This window comes from Martes martes (assembly GCF_963455335.1).
Source record: "Martes martes genome assembly, chromosome: 17".
Lineage (NCBI taxonomy): Eukaryota > Metazoa > Chordata > Mammalia > Carnivora > Mustelidae > Martes > Martes martes.
In genome coordinates, this window is record NC_137905.1 from 14,535,761 (window position 1) to 14,551,163 (window position 15,403).

Consider the following 15,403-nt stretch of genomic DNA (forward strand, 5'->3'; position numbering starts at 1 on the left):
TTCACCCTCAGTGACCACATGCCGACCAGATAGCAGGCCTCAGAAAGGTCACGGTTACCCTTGTTTCAGAGACAAGGGAACAGACTTGGAGAAGGCAAGTGATCTGCTTAAGGCTACATGGCCGGTAAGCAGGGGGCCAGTAAGCAGGGCGGCTGAGGTCACCCACCTCGAACCCAGGCCGGTCTGAATACGAACCTCAGCTCCCTACCCCGCGCTCTCTTGCTTCTGGGCAGTGTGTGACGGTAGCGTGCGGGCTGAAGAGGAAGACGCTAGCTCAACGTGGGACAAAGACAAGGGACAAAGACGAGGGACAAAGACGAGGGTTCTGACCCAGGCGGAATCTTACTATGTGTGCTCCCCACACAACGGCACTTCAGAAAACAAAGATGGGGTAAAGGCAGGAGCGGTTCTGGACTTGCTGGGTCCAGACTGTGGTGTGGCTGTATGTCTGCCAAGGGCCTTCAGTCCCCACTTTCCTTTCTGATCGGCTCGAACCAGATCATCTCTAATGTCCCTACCAACATTCCGGATCTTGGTAAAGAGGTACAGGTCTCTTCCTCAGTAGGGTAGGCTTTCCCAGGGTGGAAGAAACCCAGCCTTTACCAGGAGCCAAATGCAAGCCACCCGAGTCTTCCCTTTCACGAAGACAGGCTCTTGCTATTAAGGGTCTCCCAGAAGAATGATTTCAGAACCCTTGTAAGCAGGAAGCTCTTCTAACTCTTCCACTCTTCCTGGCTATTTAAGCCCTTAGGACACTGACCTTTCATCAAGATACCTCTTGTCACATGAAAATAGGGCCTCTCTTTCTCACTGGTGTAAAATGCCCTGAGCTCCTTGTTCTCACACCAGGCCCCACCCTGCCCTGCGAAGCTGTCCTCACACGCACATCCGTACATCCATCAGTACTTTTCAACCCCTTAGAGCTAGTGGACCAGGGGAGATCTTACACCTCTACTCTAAAACCTGTGAAACAGAGAAGAGCCAGAAACGGAAACATACCACACACACATGAACAGAATGCCTCTCAGAATGTAGTAATGCCTTTTTCTTCTGGTACTATCTTTAGCACTAAGTTTTCTTGAAAAAAAAAAAAAAAAATCTCTTTTTTAAAGAATTATTTGGTTGCATTAAGTGGCCTCTGGCCACTGCTCAGGAGGAAGCCTTTGGCATTTTCTCCATTCACTTGTCTTCTCTGGCTTCCTCCCCAGCAGCACCTCCCGGGCTAGCCCTCGAGTTTCAGTGACCCTGAATTCCGTGCAGCTCTCTGAACACGCTCTGCTGTCTCCAGCATCAGGCCTCCTTGCTCCCGGCGCCCTCCCCTGAAATGCTCCCCCCTCTTCCACACAAGCACCTCCTTCCCTCCAGGAGGGGTAAGTCTCCTCTCCTCTGCGAAGCAGGAGTCGTTTGTATTTAAGAAGCATCGGGCACAGGGCAGGGCACTCAGTATGAACTCAATCGGTACTTGCAGAATGGAAAGCAACTAAGGTAGGAACAAGGACACAAATCGGGACTTCAGAGAAACATTCCCTGAACACCTCGGGAGGAGACGAGACAGGGTAATTTTACATTGCAAATTGTGAGTTTTTGCTGGTATCTGTGCACTTACCCCACGTCAAATACTGCGTGACTTAGGCTCCGAAAGAAAGTCCAACGAACAGTGAGAGGCAATGAAGACGTTTTATTCTTTCACAGGGGTCTGGAGGGAGGTAGGTCTAGTATTTACTCACAGGCTCAAAACATCAGTAGGGACCCAGGGTTTTATTGTTCTTCTCCGCACATTCACTTTTCATGCTGGTCCTCATGGTCCTAGGATGGCTGCTGTAGTCCCACGGATCAGGATAACCAGCGCAGGGAGAGGGGGAGAGAACACAGAAGTGGTGTTGGCTCTCTCCTTTCACCAGCGAAGGACACCAAAGCCCCCAGCAGCCTTCCTTCTGTGCCCCGTTAGTGGCCACCTCTTCCTGCAGACGAGGCTCAGAAGGGAAGCAGCTGGTGAAGGGGGAACGTACTTGCAGCGACACTGCTGGCCTGCACAGAACTGGGCTTCTGCTGGCCAGGAGGCCCGCAACTGGCTGATGCTGCCTGGCGCGTGGCCCTCCGGCTCTGCACCTCTTCTCTTGTACTAGAAAGTCAGGATCCAGAGGCTCTATGAGGTTTTGAGAGAAGCAGTGACTTGCCCAAGTGGTTAGGGCAGGTCATGCTGGGGACGTCAGAAGAGCAAGAATTCTCCATCAAGTTATTAAAAGGGGCAAATACCATAAAGATGTATTTCTTCTAACAACTCTGGCATCTCTTTCCAGTCTTGAGTCCTTGGAGTGAAATTCTCTGCCCCAGAGAGAGGCAGAACTCTGACTTCTGGGAGAAACCTGCTCCTACTAACTACAGGTAGTTCATTTTTTTGCTTAGCTCAAACTGGGTGCTGGATGGTAAAGGTTCAAGGTCTCATTTCTTGGGCAATTTCGTAACATAAAAACTAGTAAAATGAGCAAACCAAGATACTATTTTAAAAGTCTAAGCTAGAAGGTTTCCAAAATAAAACAAATTTGCCCACTATCAGCAGAGAATCACTCATCCAAGAGAAACAGGGATAGTGGGGACTGGAGATGGGAGAGCATGCAGTAAATAACCGAGTGGAGTAATGGGCGAGGGGGAGGCTGTGTGTGTACACTTAGGGTACAAAAGAAGTATTTCTCTTCCTGTGCAAAGAGATTTTCTATTTTCCTTGTGTATCACATAAACGTAATTGAATAGTAGGTAATGTTGAAAAGGATTCTGTATTACCTTAAGGAATAAAGAGAAGTACAATATAAACTTAAAAAATCATGCTGGGAAAATGGACCCCGGTTGTCTTGACTGCTCGGAGGTCTGCAGAGAGTAGACATTTCAGCATCCCTGCTCATCACGGGACCAACATGGCCTTCTACTCGGGGGCGGGGGATCTTCTGTCCAAGTCAGACCTCTTCTCCGCTGGGATGCCGAGCACCTTTCTGAAGGACTCCAGGAAGACAGCATAGCCGGGTTCAGGTACTGCTTCAACATGTTCCTTTGTTTTCAACTCTGAGTAGCGAATGTGCTAAATGTCTTGATAGAGAAGGTCGTATTTTGGAATATTCTTGGGATCAATAGGACTTTGGACAATAAGTTTTCCCCGCATTGCTCCTCGATAAATTACTTCAATCAAATCTATGAAGTCCTGCTTGGTTTTGAAACTTCCCACAAACTTCGTGTGATCTGGAGACCTAGAGAGCACGGAAGAAAAACAAGCTCGCTCAGAACTTCTGGCGATTACTCGTGGTAGACCTTCAGGATAAACAAAATGAATCGTTGCTCTGTTACTTTCTTCTCATCGGGGACACTTAAGACATGAAGCCTGACATTGATTTCTCTGTTTGCAGTTACCGGGCCCATTTGACACAGGACTAAAACCAGTGCCATCAGCCACTGGGGTGGCATGTGAGCCCTATCATGTGAAGAGCCTCCACTTCAAAATCTCTTTTAGTCACTTCTTAGCTCCTTCTCCAGTAGAACTCCCTGGACGCTGGCCTGGGCATAGTCTGTGGCTGCTGCTGTCGGCTTCACCATGGAAAGCCCATTAACTGGTCATTGTCTCGGAGTTCCCCTCATGGACACTTTTGAGGGTTGAGTATGAAATCTTTATTTTTTTATTTTTTTTTACTACTTCAAAATTCAAGTATGTTAATTGTAGAAATTTTTTAGAAAAAAAAATTACCAGTGAGGCCAGAGGCTGCATTTCAGTACATCCTTCCAATGTGTGTGTGTGCACACATGTGCACAGATGCACTACTTTTTCAAAATCATGGCAATTCTACCATGCAAACTATCTTGTAATGTGCTTTCCCAACTAACATATAACGTATTTCTTTCAAAGTCATTAAGCTTACATCCACAACATTATATGAAACTGCTATCCAGTATCCCTCTGTGGACATCTATGTTCTTTCTATGTGTTTTGCTTTCTAAATAATAGGATGAATATCCACACAGCCAATTTTGCTCACTTTCATGATTATTTTTCCTTCAGAGAAATTTCTGGAAATACAATTGCTGGTTTTTTTATTCTTTTTTTTGGGAGAGAGTGCATGAGTTGGGGGCAGGGAGGGATAGGGTCTTAGACAGACTCTGTGCTGAGTGGGGAGCCTGACACAGGGCTTGATCCCATGATGCTGACACCATCAAGTGGGCTGAAATCAAGAGTCGATGCTCAACTGACTTAGCCACCTGGTGCCCCCAAATTTTATAGACTTTTAAGATGGGAAATAGTGTCATAAATCACCCTTGAAAAAGACTGCAGCAAAATAATATTTAACTGTATCCTAGGAGAATAAATAGCTTTAAAATACTTAAAACAAGTAATATTTAATGTACGCTCAGAGAGAGAATGGCAAAGCAGGAACACAGATCTAGACAAGCAAACACCTCACCCACAGCGGGAAATGATAACAACTACAGACGGACTGAAAATACATGCTAAGTATTAGGACGCTGACTGGATGCAGTGGAAGGTGTTAAGGATTTCATAGTGCTTATTCTTGACAGAATTGGTTGAAGAATGTTTTTGAAACCTTTTGAGTGGCAGAAGACGGGACAGTTGGGCAGAGAGAAGCATGTCTTAGTTTGCTGGAACACTTCTTTCCAAATGTAGCCAACCAGTCCCAGACGTTTAAATACAACGACCTATTTTGTTTTAAATGAAATTCCGGGGAAACTTTTAAAAAAGCTGTTCTGCATTTTCTACACTGAAGGATGGTTAGCGCTTCCCAAATCGTACAATTCTTTCATGCTTCAGCAAGAGGTTAAAATCTGCCAGTCACACTGGAAACACTCTTTTTTGCACCCACGTTTCACACAACAAATGAGTGGCCCAGCTGAGGAAGCAGCAGCAGCGCAGGCAGGTGAGTTACGGCAACTACCTGGGTAAAAGCAACTCCCATCGCTATAGTAACTGCAAGTCAATCAGACTTACCCATAATCTACTTTCATATGTTGCCCATTGAAGAAAAACACCGTAGATGGAATATAACTGATGTCAAAATAGTGCGTGTAAACGGGAGTTCGGTCCACATCTACCAGATAAATAGCAGCCATTTTACTCAGGTCAGAAGAGGTCTTAGAAAGCTGCAAAGAGAGAGAGACATGTATGTCATAATACGAGAGGCAGTTAAGGTTTCTTCTGTGAAAACTTTTTACTCGAATATTCTGTTCGGAAGAAATTCCTGGGGCGAGAATCTCTCCTGAGTTCCACATTAGACACAGTATAACCTTATCATTCAGAGTTTCCTTTGGTAGACTTGTGAGAGGGCCCTGGGTAAAATGAACTCATCCCCTCCCCCGCCTTTTTTTTTTTTTTAAAGATTTTATTTATTTATTTGTCAGAGAGAGTGAGCACAGGCAGACAGAGAGGCAGGCAGAGGCAGAGGGAGAAGCAGGCTCCCCGCTGAGCAAGGAGCCCAATGTGGGACTCGATCCCAGGACTCTGGGATCACGACCCGAGCCGAAGGCAGCTGCTTAACCAACTGAGCCACCCAGGCGTCCCACCCCCCCCGCCTTTTTTTAAGAAAAAATCTGTTTTTTGGTTGTAAAAAGTTTTTATAAACTTTTTGTGAATTTATAAAATCCATGTTCACTTAAACAGAAACAACTCAGAACTATGTACTGTACACTGAAATTCCCTCAAATCTCTTCCCTTCCGATCCCTCCATGAACGATAATTGTAATAAAAATAGTGAAGACTTGCATCGTGTTATTAGGTGCTAAGTGTCCGAAGTGCTTTACACCTGTTAACTCTAATCGGTGCAACATTCCTATGAGGTTTTTATAGTCTCCATTTCTTAGATGTAGAAACTGAGGTAACCTGCCTCTACACAGCTAGTAAGCAGTACAGCTGGGACTTGAACTCGGGCAGCCTGGCTCGGTGATATTCCGTCCCTTCTACAGCTGAGGGTATAATCCTCTGGCCCCTTTCCGCCTCATGTTAACACATCATTTTTGTTAACACACTCATTTTTAATCACAGTACTAAATATTCTTATACGGATTCACACTGTGGGTGGCAGCAATAGAGATGCTGGGAAGAGATCTCAGTTCTGGGGTAAGTCTCTCTCCATGATAAACACAGACAGGAATAAACCTATTCTGTCTCATACTCCCCTCTCTGCTCATCAGAGTATGTAGATGTGCTATGAAACAAGAGATTATCATCAGGCACACACTGGAGGCAACACACTAGGAAAGCTTATCTGCCGGCAGAGAAAACGAAGTTCAAACCCTAGCTCTTCAGGTGGGGCACTTATCCCCCACCATGGGAGCAGTAATTTCCCCACTGTTGTGGGCACCGAGTAAAATAATATTCACAGATGCTTGTTAATAGTGTTTCTGGTTCTCCACTGCCTTGTTGGTGAAACTGAACTTGGATGGCTGGTGTTGCAGAAGGACATCTAGGACAGACTCAGCATAGTTAGAGCTTTGGGGGCTCAGCTCAGGCCAGTGAAAGTGTGCCGACAAATGAAAAGTTGTGTCCCTGGGCCTGGCTGCCCCCTCCCATGTACTTTATAGATATTGAAGTGAGAATACATAGATTTTTCATAAAAACGATTTATTTAAAAAATTCACTTACTATATCATCTAGCTGCAGACACACAGGATCCTCGTCTCTGCCAAACCTGAGGACCAACACCTTCTCTGCGGTACTTTGTATTGCTTGGTCTACTTCTTTTTTGCTAGTTAGCTTGGGCAATAGGAAGCTCATGTTGAGAAATCCTAATAGTAATCCTCACTGTCAGTCCTGAAATACAGTTGCAATATTTAAAGACAGATTAAGTGCGCATGTCTTAATTTTTTAAAAAAAACTTTATTTTTGGAATAGGTAATATGTATATTTTATTCCCAGAGGAAAAAATGGCTTCATACAACACACTATCAAAAAAGTAAAAGGAAAACACTAAACGCACAAACTGGTGGCAAGTCCGTCAGCTTAAAAAGAAACAATATAGAAATGTATGCTGTGAAAAAATCTCCCTCCCCGTCTGCCCTCGACTGGCCCCATTTGTACTAGGCTATTTCTCCCCACACACCACATAGCTACTTTCGTTAAGTTCTCATGTATCTTCCAGTTTTGTTATGCATTTACAGGAAAATACAAATATACATTCCTCTGTTTTTTCCCTCTTTTACCCCAAGAATAGCCTATTCTATCTGCCAGTGTGCCAGCAGGAAAAAGACGGCATTCTCAAATTTGGTCATTTAAAGGGATTTTCATGAAGGCAGGGTATAGGAAAACAACAGAGTACAGTGCTGTACTTCAGCTAGTAAGAGCAGGGCGCCGTTCCTACCCCGAGGCCTGAAGGGGCCACGGGAGGGAGAAGTGTGTGGTGGGGACCACGGGGTGCAGAAGGTCCTTGTATAGGAGGTCGGCCAGCAGTGAAGGGATGCAGCCACTCTTCTCCCTCCCTCTGGTCTCCTGCTAATGTGCCCACTGGCTGACTCAAACTGGAACCAGATGGCAGTGGAAATGCATAAGGCAGCCCAGTCTCCTGATCCTGAGGAAGAGTGGAGCTGGAGTGGCAAATGACAGATGTCCAGCACACATACTTTACCCACTCTTCTGCACTTTGCAGTGTTTCACCTAACATGGGAAGACCTTTTGCAGTGTTTCACCTAACATGGGAAGACCTTTCCATATGTTGTTACAACAACATACTATTTAGTGCATGGACCGTACATTCAGAAAAAATTTTTAAACATTTTATTTATTTAGTTGAGAGAGAGTGAGAGCATGAGCACAGGGGAGGGGCAGAGGGAGAGGTAGAAGTAGACTCCACTGCTGAGCAGGGAGCCTGACAAGAGGCTCAATCCCAGGATCCTGGGAAGATGACCTGAGCTGAAGGCAGACGCTTACCTGAATGAGCCACGTAGGCGCCCCACTACGCATGCACCATACTTTTTAAGTCTTTTATTGATGGGAGTCTTATCTTAAGTTCTGGCTTCAAGATTCTTGGTGCATGCCTTACTAGATGTACCTCACCACACGGCAAACAAATCAATTAAGAAGGGTGTGTGCAATCCCACACAAAAAGAAACAAGTCATAAAACACTGAGATAGAAGGGATCCAATCCAATTCCCTCATTTTATAGACTTGTTTACTTACAGTTTTGATTCTAGCTAAAACAAGGACTAGAATCCAAGTCACCAAATTTCTAGTGCAGTGTTCCCTCTGCTATAATCAGTACCTATTTTTATGGTTAAGAAAGGAACTTTATTTTTGAGTCCATCCATAAGAAACTCCATTGAGAACCTGACATTTTCAATCTGGTCCCAAAGTAGATTAATGCTATGAAAAGGGAGGATTTCTTTATGTGTGTGTGTGCGCGTGTGTGTGTGAGACAAGTCACATTTTAAGATATTAATAAAATTCATATAGGAAATGAAATTATTTCCATAGTAAGTCATTCTTTAAACAGGCAAGTTGATTGCCAGAAGGGACCTCATCAAATGTCAGTAGCAGAACAAATTACTTACGAAGGGTTAAGTCAAAAAAAGGATGGACCTATTCCACAAGAATTCAAATAGCACCCCCACTATGATACTGACAAAGAGAAGGAAGTGAGGGGAAGGCAAAGCTGTTCAGCGAGGTGAGGGGACCGTACATATATGTTGGAAGGAAGAGAGGAAAACTGATGCCACACCCAAGAATATGTTCACAGCAAAGAATATCAACAGAAACTTCACAAAAAGAAGAAGCACAAATGGACAAAAATATTTGAAAAGTTAAGCTTTAATAGTAAACAAAAGCAAATTAGAAGATTATTTGACAAAGCCATTAAGTTGGTAAAGCGAAACAATAATGCAAGAGCGTGAACGGACACACATTTCATGGTGACCGCTGTAATACAGAGGAGCAAAACTTTTCTAGAAAGAAAACAATCCGAGGAACACTTCCATCTCTGAGACTTAATTCGACACGTTCACAAAAATTTATGCAGAAAAAAATATTATCATAATCTTAGTGATGAAAAACTGGAAACACCCTAGATGGCCTAAAATAAAGGGACTGGAAAAATAAACGATAGTACAGTCCTAAAACATACTATCACACGACCACTGAATATTGTGATACAAATGAAAATGTCAGATACCGAAAAGTTCTCATGGTAAAGAAGTTACAAAACAGTATACGAAGTGTGATTCCACCGCTGTACAAAACCTAACTGTAATACAAATGTATACATTTGCATAGAAAAACAACTGGAAATAAATTTCCCCAAACACCGTCAGTGGTTATGCCTGCGAGTGAACAGACAGGTGGATTTTATTTACATCGGAGAGAGCGTCTTTCTTTTTCCAAAATATTCGACATAATTATACATATATTTAACGAAACCTGTGGCTAGGCTACTCCTAGCCCATAACCGCTACGGAAAACGATACTTACTTTATTTGTACAAGTCACCTCCCTTTCTTCCACTTCAGGACTGTCCACAACCGTCTTCAAACAAACTGGGACGCCGGCGACACATTCTTTGCCAGCGTTAACCCCCAGCCACCCAGGCACTACTGCTTAGCAACTCTCCGCGTACCGCTCAAGAAAACGGAAACGGAAAGAGAAAACGCACAGGCGCAGTAGGTATACTTGCTGTCGCTCCCCAGTCCAACGAGCGGAAGTGGTTATTCTAGTCTCGCCCACTTTGCCCGGCTTCGGCCGGAAGCTGTAGAGTCACTTCCGCCCTTACTAAACATGACCGGCCTCCTTCCCTCACCCTCCTTCTCCTCTCGCCTTTCAGACTAATTGTGATTGGTCGCAACGAGACTAGGCGGTGTCTCTGATCAAAGTCCCAGAGGAGGACACTCTAGCCTTGTGTGCTCGGTCGCTTTCTGTCTCCCACTTGGAGGAAAGAACAGGCGTTTTCCGGGCTGCACTCGATGGTATCTTTGGACGGATAGAAGGGATCGCGTAAGGTATTATGGGACAATAATGGCCGCGTTCAAGATTTGTGTCTGGATCTGTAAGGCCTTCTGAGTGAGGGGTGGTGGTGCCAGCGCCCCAGAATCTGGGACAGAAGGTCCCGAGAGTCGAGCTTGGTGAGGTGAGTGTCCCTTCTTCCTTCCTGACCTGCCCTTCCCTAATCATGGCAGCTCCGGGCTACGGATATCGGTCCTTCGCTCAGGTTCCTGCCCGGGTTTGCAAAGTCTCGTCCCTGTCACCCCACTTGCCTTTCTCACCTTAGGGATGCTGCGCCGGTCAGGCCTGCCCCATCCTTTCTCCTTGATCTGGTCATATCCTGCTGCCTGGCGCGGCCTCATGGAGGTGCAGGGATGCTGTCCAGGGGTCACCCTGCACCCTTCCTCAGGCTTCTGCATTAGCCCCCTCCCAGGCCGAGTCCGAGCACGAGTAGGGATCCTGTGTCTTCCTTTTCTCTGTCATTGTGGTATCTTTATTAGGTGATCTCCTGGACTGGAGGGCGAGGATTTTTGTCTGTTCGTTGTCTCTTCTATTCCTATTGCCCAGAACAGCAACTGGCTCACAGAAGGAAGTCAATGAAAAATTGTTGAATGAGTAAATCTAGTTTTTCGAAAAAAAATTTTTTTTTGTATCCTTTGTGGCTTCTCTGTCATTAATCATTCTCCAGAATCCAGCCCCTTCACTCCTTATTTGTTCTCAGCAGCTAATTAAGTCTTGTCAGGCGCCTTGTCCTGGGCTGTTGGTACGTACCTTTGCTGTCTCTAGAAATGTTTGATTTCCCGTTCTCCATTACTCTGTTTAAATTCATTCATCCATTTATTCAGCAAACGTTTATTTTACTAGGCACTGGGACAGCAACAGCAAGACAGACGAGGTTCCCTTTTTTCCCATTATAGGAGTATATTTTCTAGTTCAGACTACTGCTGAGCAAAACATGTATGTGTTTACCTTCCTATTTAGATATCCTCTCATGCACACAGATGTCACCAATATGCAGCTCTCCCTTTTCTCTTGTACCTGATGGCATTTTTCAAAATGCAACTCTTCTGTGTATGTTCATGTTATGTGTTCAGTCTGTTTGGCTTTATTTCTCTATAGAGCCGTGCGTGTTAATTATTGCTGGGCAAAACATTCTGGATTCCGGTGGTACCCTACACCTTGACAGTTACTTTGCTTCACTGACTTGTTGAAAGGGGAGTTACCCAAGCACGCAGAAATCAGTGTATGTTTATAAATGGATGGTGTGTAATGGGAGGTAAAGAGGAATTTGTTATAAGTTGAGTGCCAGAAAATCTTACAGTCACCTTAATACTTTTCATGAACATCATTTCATAACCTAGTGTTTCTCATCAATATTTTTGGAGAAGGTGGATTGTTACTAAACAGATTTCAACTGCTGTGAAGTAATTCTTTTCTACACAACACAGCTGGTGCCAAAAAAGCCATTAGTGTATGGATCACATGGATGGCAGCCTTATACACCAGTGTGCCTACTCTACTGTATCTGTAGTTTAAAGGGAGGGAGAGGTAGAACAACTCAGGTAGAAAATTTTGAGCCCCAGCTGGTATATAGGAGCACAGCAAGTAAAATAATATAACACATTTATGTAATGCTGTATGTTTACAGAGAACTTTCACATACACTCTAGTACTTAATTCTCACAGTAACTCCATGGATTAGATAAAGCAAAAAGTATTTCTGTTTTACAGATATAGAAATTATGCCTAACCAAATATTAAGTTATCTTCTTAAAATCATACAAGTAGAAAATGTCAAAATCTTGCATTCTAACTGAGGATTCTGACTTAAAATCTAGTGGTGTTTCCCCTGTAGTCCCTTTCTAGATGCTATTATGTTCTAGCAAGTGTCCCTTAGTAAGGTCTGTACTTGCCTGGATGATATCCCCTTGGATCCTGGTGTTTGGTGGGTGTGCGAGCGTGTGTGTGTGTGTGTGTGTGTGTGTTTCTGATGTGTGTTGGGGTGGGAGTCAGAGGATCTTTTGAGATTGTCAGTGACTTAATGGAAAGGTCTTGGTAAGAGGTAGCTAAACAAAGCCTGGTCTTGATGGGGAGGTTAAGTCCCTGAATATACTTCTAACTTCAGTTATCCTGGGTTATAGCAGAGTTGAACCTTCTCTTACATCCAGTACAAAATGGGTTGTCTTCCTTCCACAGACATCCCAGAGCCTGTCATGGAGGATACCAGCGAGGATGCCTCGATTCATCGATTGGAAGGCACTGATATGGACTCTCAGGTTGGCGGTCTTATTTGCAAGACCAAAAGTGCAGCCAGTGAGCAGCATGTTTTCAAGGCCCCCGCCCCCCGCCCTTCATTGCTGGGACTGGACTTGTTAGCTTCCCTGAAACGAAGGGAGCGAGAGGAGAAGGATGATGGGGAGGACAAGAAGAAGTCCAGAATCTCTTCCTACAAGGACTGGGAGGAGAGCAAGGATGACCAGAGGGATGCTGAGGAGGAGGGCGGTGACCAAGCTGGCCGACACAGCCGAAAAGACAGGTAAAAGCTGTAGGTTAGGTTGACCCAAAGGGAATGAGAATGGAGGCCAGGAAATAGCATCTCACGTTTATGTCTGTTTTCTAATTGGATGTGTAGATCTCCATGATTTTATTATGATTCTGTAATATTGAAGGTAGATAAGAATTGGTGTTTTCTTCAGATTTGTGGGGAACATTCAAAGGCGACTAAAGAAGAGAGGATGGAGATTAGAAGTGCTTTGGGTGATTGCCATAAGTAAGCCTGCAGGGAGATAAAGTGGAAAAGGACAGCCAGCCAGAGGTCTGGGGGCAAGGTTTTTCTCCCATGGAAGGGCCTTTTACCGGTTGCCCTCCCTGTTTCAGACATTATCGGTCTGCTCGGGTAGAGACTCCATCCCATCCTGGTGGTGTGAGTGAAGAGTTTTGGGAACGCAGTCGGCAGAGGGAGCGGGAGCGGCGGGAGCATGGCGTCTATGCCTCGTCCAAAGAAGAAAAGGATCGGAAGAAAGAGAGATCACGGGATCGAGACTGTGACCGCAAGAGAGACAGAGGTAACTGGTCGGCATCATTCATATAGTTCTGAGCGGCGCCATCGATAGTCCAGTCGTGATCGGGATAGGTGATACTCTGGGCAGAGCAGCCTGGTTAAACATTTGAATTAACACGTCAGCCTCTTTCCTGTTGCAGGAGTTTTTCTAATGCCCAATAATTAGGGAGCCCTGTTGGTTTTGATTGTGTCAGGGTTAGGAATAGCAGGCAGCTTAAGAACTGTTACTTGCAACAAAGCTGCTTTGCTTGAGTGTGTGCTCCTCGTTTTATTATGGTTGGTGATACAGGTGATAACAGGTAATATGTACAAGAAGCCAGAATTTACTACAGTGCTGGTGACAGAGAAAGGACAGTGCTGTGGAGCAAAGCTAGACATAAAATCCAACGCTGGCTTTGCTTAGTGTTGTTTTAAGTTTTATAGCTTATACGCTTGTAACTATTAAACAGCTATTCACTGTAGACTTGTAACTACTGTTTTTTGAATTCTTGCAGGAAAATAACTGTTACTGTGAGTTTGAAACTTTCTAGCCAGTAACTATTTTTTCCCCTTGAGAGAATGGGGATATGTGAGTTTCAGGAGCCCATGGATCGCGTTAGAACAGTGCAGGTTGCACCTGTGAGTGAGTGGGAAGGCCTGTCCTTTCTCTAGGGTGAAGACGGGTGGAAATTAGGTTGGGACACATATATCCTAAGCTCTGTGTGTGGCTCTTGGCAGATGAGCGGGATAGAAGCAGACACAGCAGCAGATCCGAGCGAGATGGAGGGTCAGAGCGCAGCAGAAGAAATGAACCGGAGAGCCCGAGACACCGACCTAAAGGTAGACTGAGCCATCGCTTGTGACTTGTGAGGGGTCGAGTGTATAAAAGGTGGGGTGAGTGACTCCTGTCCTCAGTTGATTTGCTGTGGGCAGAGTCAGAATTGCTGATTTCACCATGAACCTCTAGGAATACTTGGTTCTGAGTCAGGCGGGGACGCCCTGGACCTGGCGAGACGGATCTGATCCTTTAAGCTGATAGGCCAATTGGCTGAATGGCCAGTTTGCCAAATGGCAGGAAAGAATAGGGAGCTGGAGAAGAGGATTTATTAAAAATAATTATTTATATCCACGAGGAGTATGTTTGCTGAGAGAAATTGGCTGTTCTTTCAAATAAACATATTTTAAAAAAAGGAAAAATGTTACAAACCCATGAAAACTGAACCATTAAAATCCAGGTATGTTTAAAAACTGTCCAAACCATTTTACCTGTTACAAATAGATATAAAGTTTATGCATAGCAAAAGAAAGAAATTTGGGGAATTGACTTTTGGCTGTCAGCTCTAGAGCCCAAGTTAGATGTTTCCTGTGGTTGTGTTCTTTGTGGCCCCAGATGCAGCTACTCCTTCAAGGTCTGCCTGGGAGGAAGAGGACAGTGGCTATGGCTTCTCAAGGCGCTCGCAGTGGGAATCTCCATCTCCAACACCTTCTTACCGGGATTCTGAGCGGAGCCATCGACAGTCCAGTCGTGATCGGGATAGGTGATGTTCTGGGCAGAGCAACCCGGTTTCTCTGGGTGGGTGGCAAAGGGTGGACGTGAGGAGGGCAAAGGGGCCTGGGCTGGGAAAGCAGATGGCCGCTGGGGAACACGTCTCCGCCTAGTGACTGCTCATTGCTGCTGCTTCTGCTGCTGCCCAGGTCTGTGCGGAGCAGGTATTCAGATGACACACCTCTGCCAACCCCATCCTACAAATACAACGAGTGGGCCGATGATAGAAGACATCTGGGCTCCACGCCCCGTCTGTCCAGGGGCCGAGGTAAGGCAGGGAGGGAGGAGGAGGCAGGAAAGCAGGATGACTCGTCCCAGTGAGGTCGAGCACAGCTGGACTCGGGAGCAGTGCGGCTCTGCAGGGCTGTTGGCATCCGCTGGGGATAAACTGGGGTCACTGGGACTGACCTGTTACGTGTTCTCCTTCAGGAAGACGTGAGGATGGTGAAGAGGGAATTTCGTTCGACACAGAAGAGGAACGGCAGCAGTGGGAGGATGACCAGAGGGTAAAAACTTGACATCTTTGAGGGACTGAACGAGGGCGAGTGGCCCTCCGTAGGGAGTGGGCCATGAGTGAAGCTCCGGTGGAACTGGACTTTGGTGAGGGAGCTTAACACGGGGCAGGCTCCGGAGCTGAGCCCTATTCAGTCCTGAAGCCCTGGAATCTGTTCAGGGAGGCACAGGCTCCTGCACCAGCTCCTTCACCAGACGCAGGGCTGACCCAAGTTTTTAGTTGAGTGCTGGTGCCACCGTGTGGTAAATGTAGGAAGTGCCGTCACGAGTCCGCCCCCGGAGTTCTCCTCTAGATGGCTCATCTCCTAGTAGGGCAGCCCTTGCCTGGCCCCGTCATCCCACCAGCTA

At 45.6% G+C, this 15,403-nt stretch overlaps 2 protein-coding genes across 6 annotated transcripts in view; one reads left to right on the top strand and one right to left on the bottom strand.

Moving 5' to 3' along the window:
* On the bottom strand, positions 1-9,604 carry TXNL4B (thioredoxin like 4B). Of its 3 annotated transcripts, XR_013968286.1 has the most exons (5): positions 9,450-9,589; positions 6,635-6,802; positions 4,985-5,136; positions 2,010-3,239; positions 1-1,818 (listed from the first exon to the last, which is right to left on the bottom strand). XR_013968286.1 is itself a non-coding variant. In XM_080828209.1 (4 exons), exons 2-4 carry the CDS (start codon positions 6,764-6,766, stop codon positions 3,074-3,076), a joined length of 450 nt encoding a protein of 149 aa, XP_080684335.1. In that variant the 5' UTR covers positions 6,767-6,802; positions 9,450-9,604; the 3' UTR covers positions 1-3,073. The 3 variants fall into 3 exon arrangements, 2 of the variants coding, with proteins under 2 accessions (XP_080684335.1, XP_080684336.1); XM_080828209.1 differs by having other exon boundaries at positions 1-3,239; positions 9,450-9,604; XM_080828210.1 differs by lacking the exon at positions 6,635-6,802 and having other exon boundaries at positions 1-3,239; positions 9,450-9,582.
* DHX38 (DEAH-box helicase 38) overlaps positions 9,535-15,403 on the top strand; it is an 18,526-nt gene continuing 12,657 nt past the window's right edge. The window contains exons 1-8 of one of the 3 annotated variants that reach the window (XM_080828204.1): positions 9,535-9,641; positions 9,799-10,101; positions 12,153-12,492; positions 12,834-13,021; positions 13,735-13,836; positions 14,387-14,534; positions 14,692-14,810; positions 14,972-15,048. In XM_080828204.1, the coding sequence (XP_080684330.1) occupies positions 12,170-12,492; positions 12,834-13,021; positions 13,735-13,836; positions 14,387-14,534; positions 14,692-14,810; positions 14,972-15,048 (957 nt within the window). In that variant the 5' untranslated portion in view covers positions 9,535-9,641; positions 9,799-10,101; positions 12,153-12,169. Of the gene's footprint in view, positions 9,642-9,737; positions 10,102-11,093; positions 11,200-12,152; positions 12,493-12,833; positions 13,022-13,734; positions 13,837-14,386; positions 14,535-14,691; positions 14,811-14,971; positions 15,049-15,403 lie in introns of those variants that run through there. The other 2 variants (XM_080828203.1, XM_080828205.1) reach the window with 2 other exon arrangements.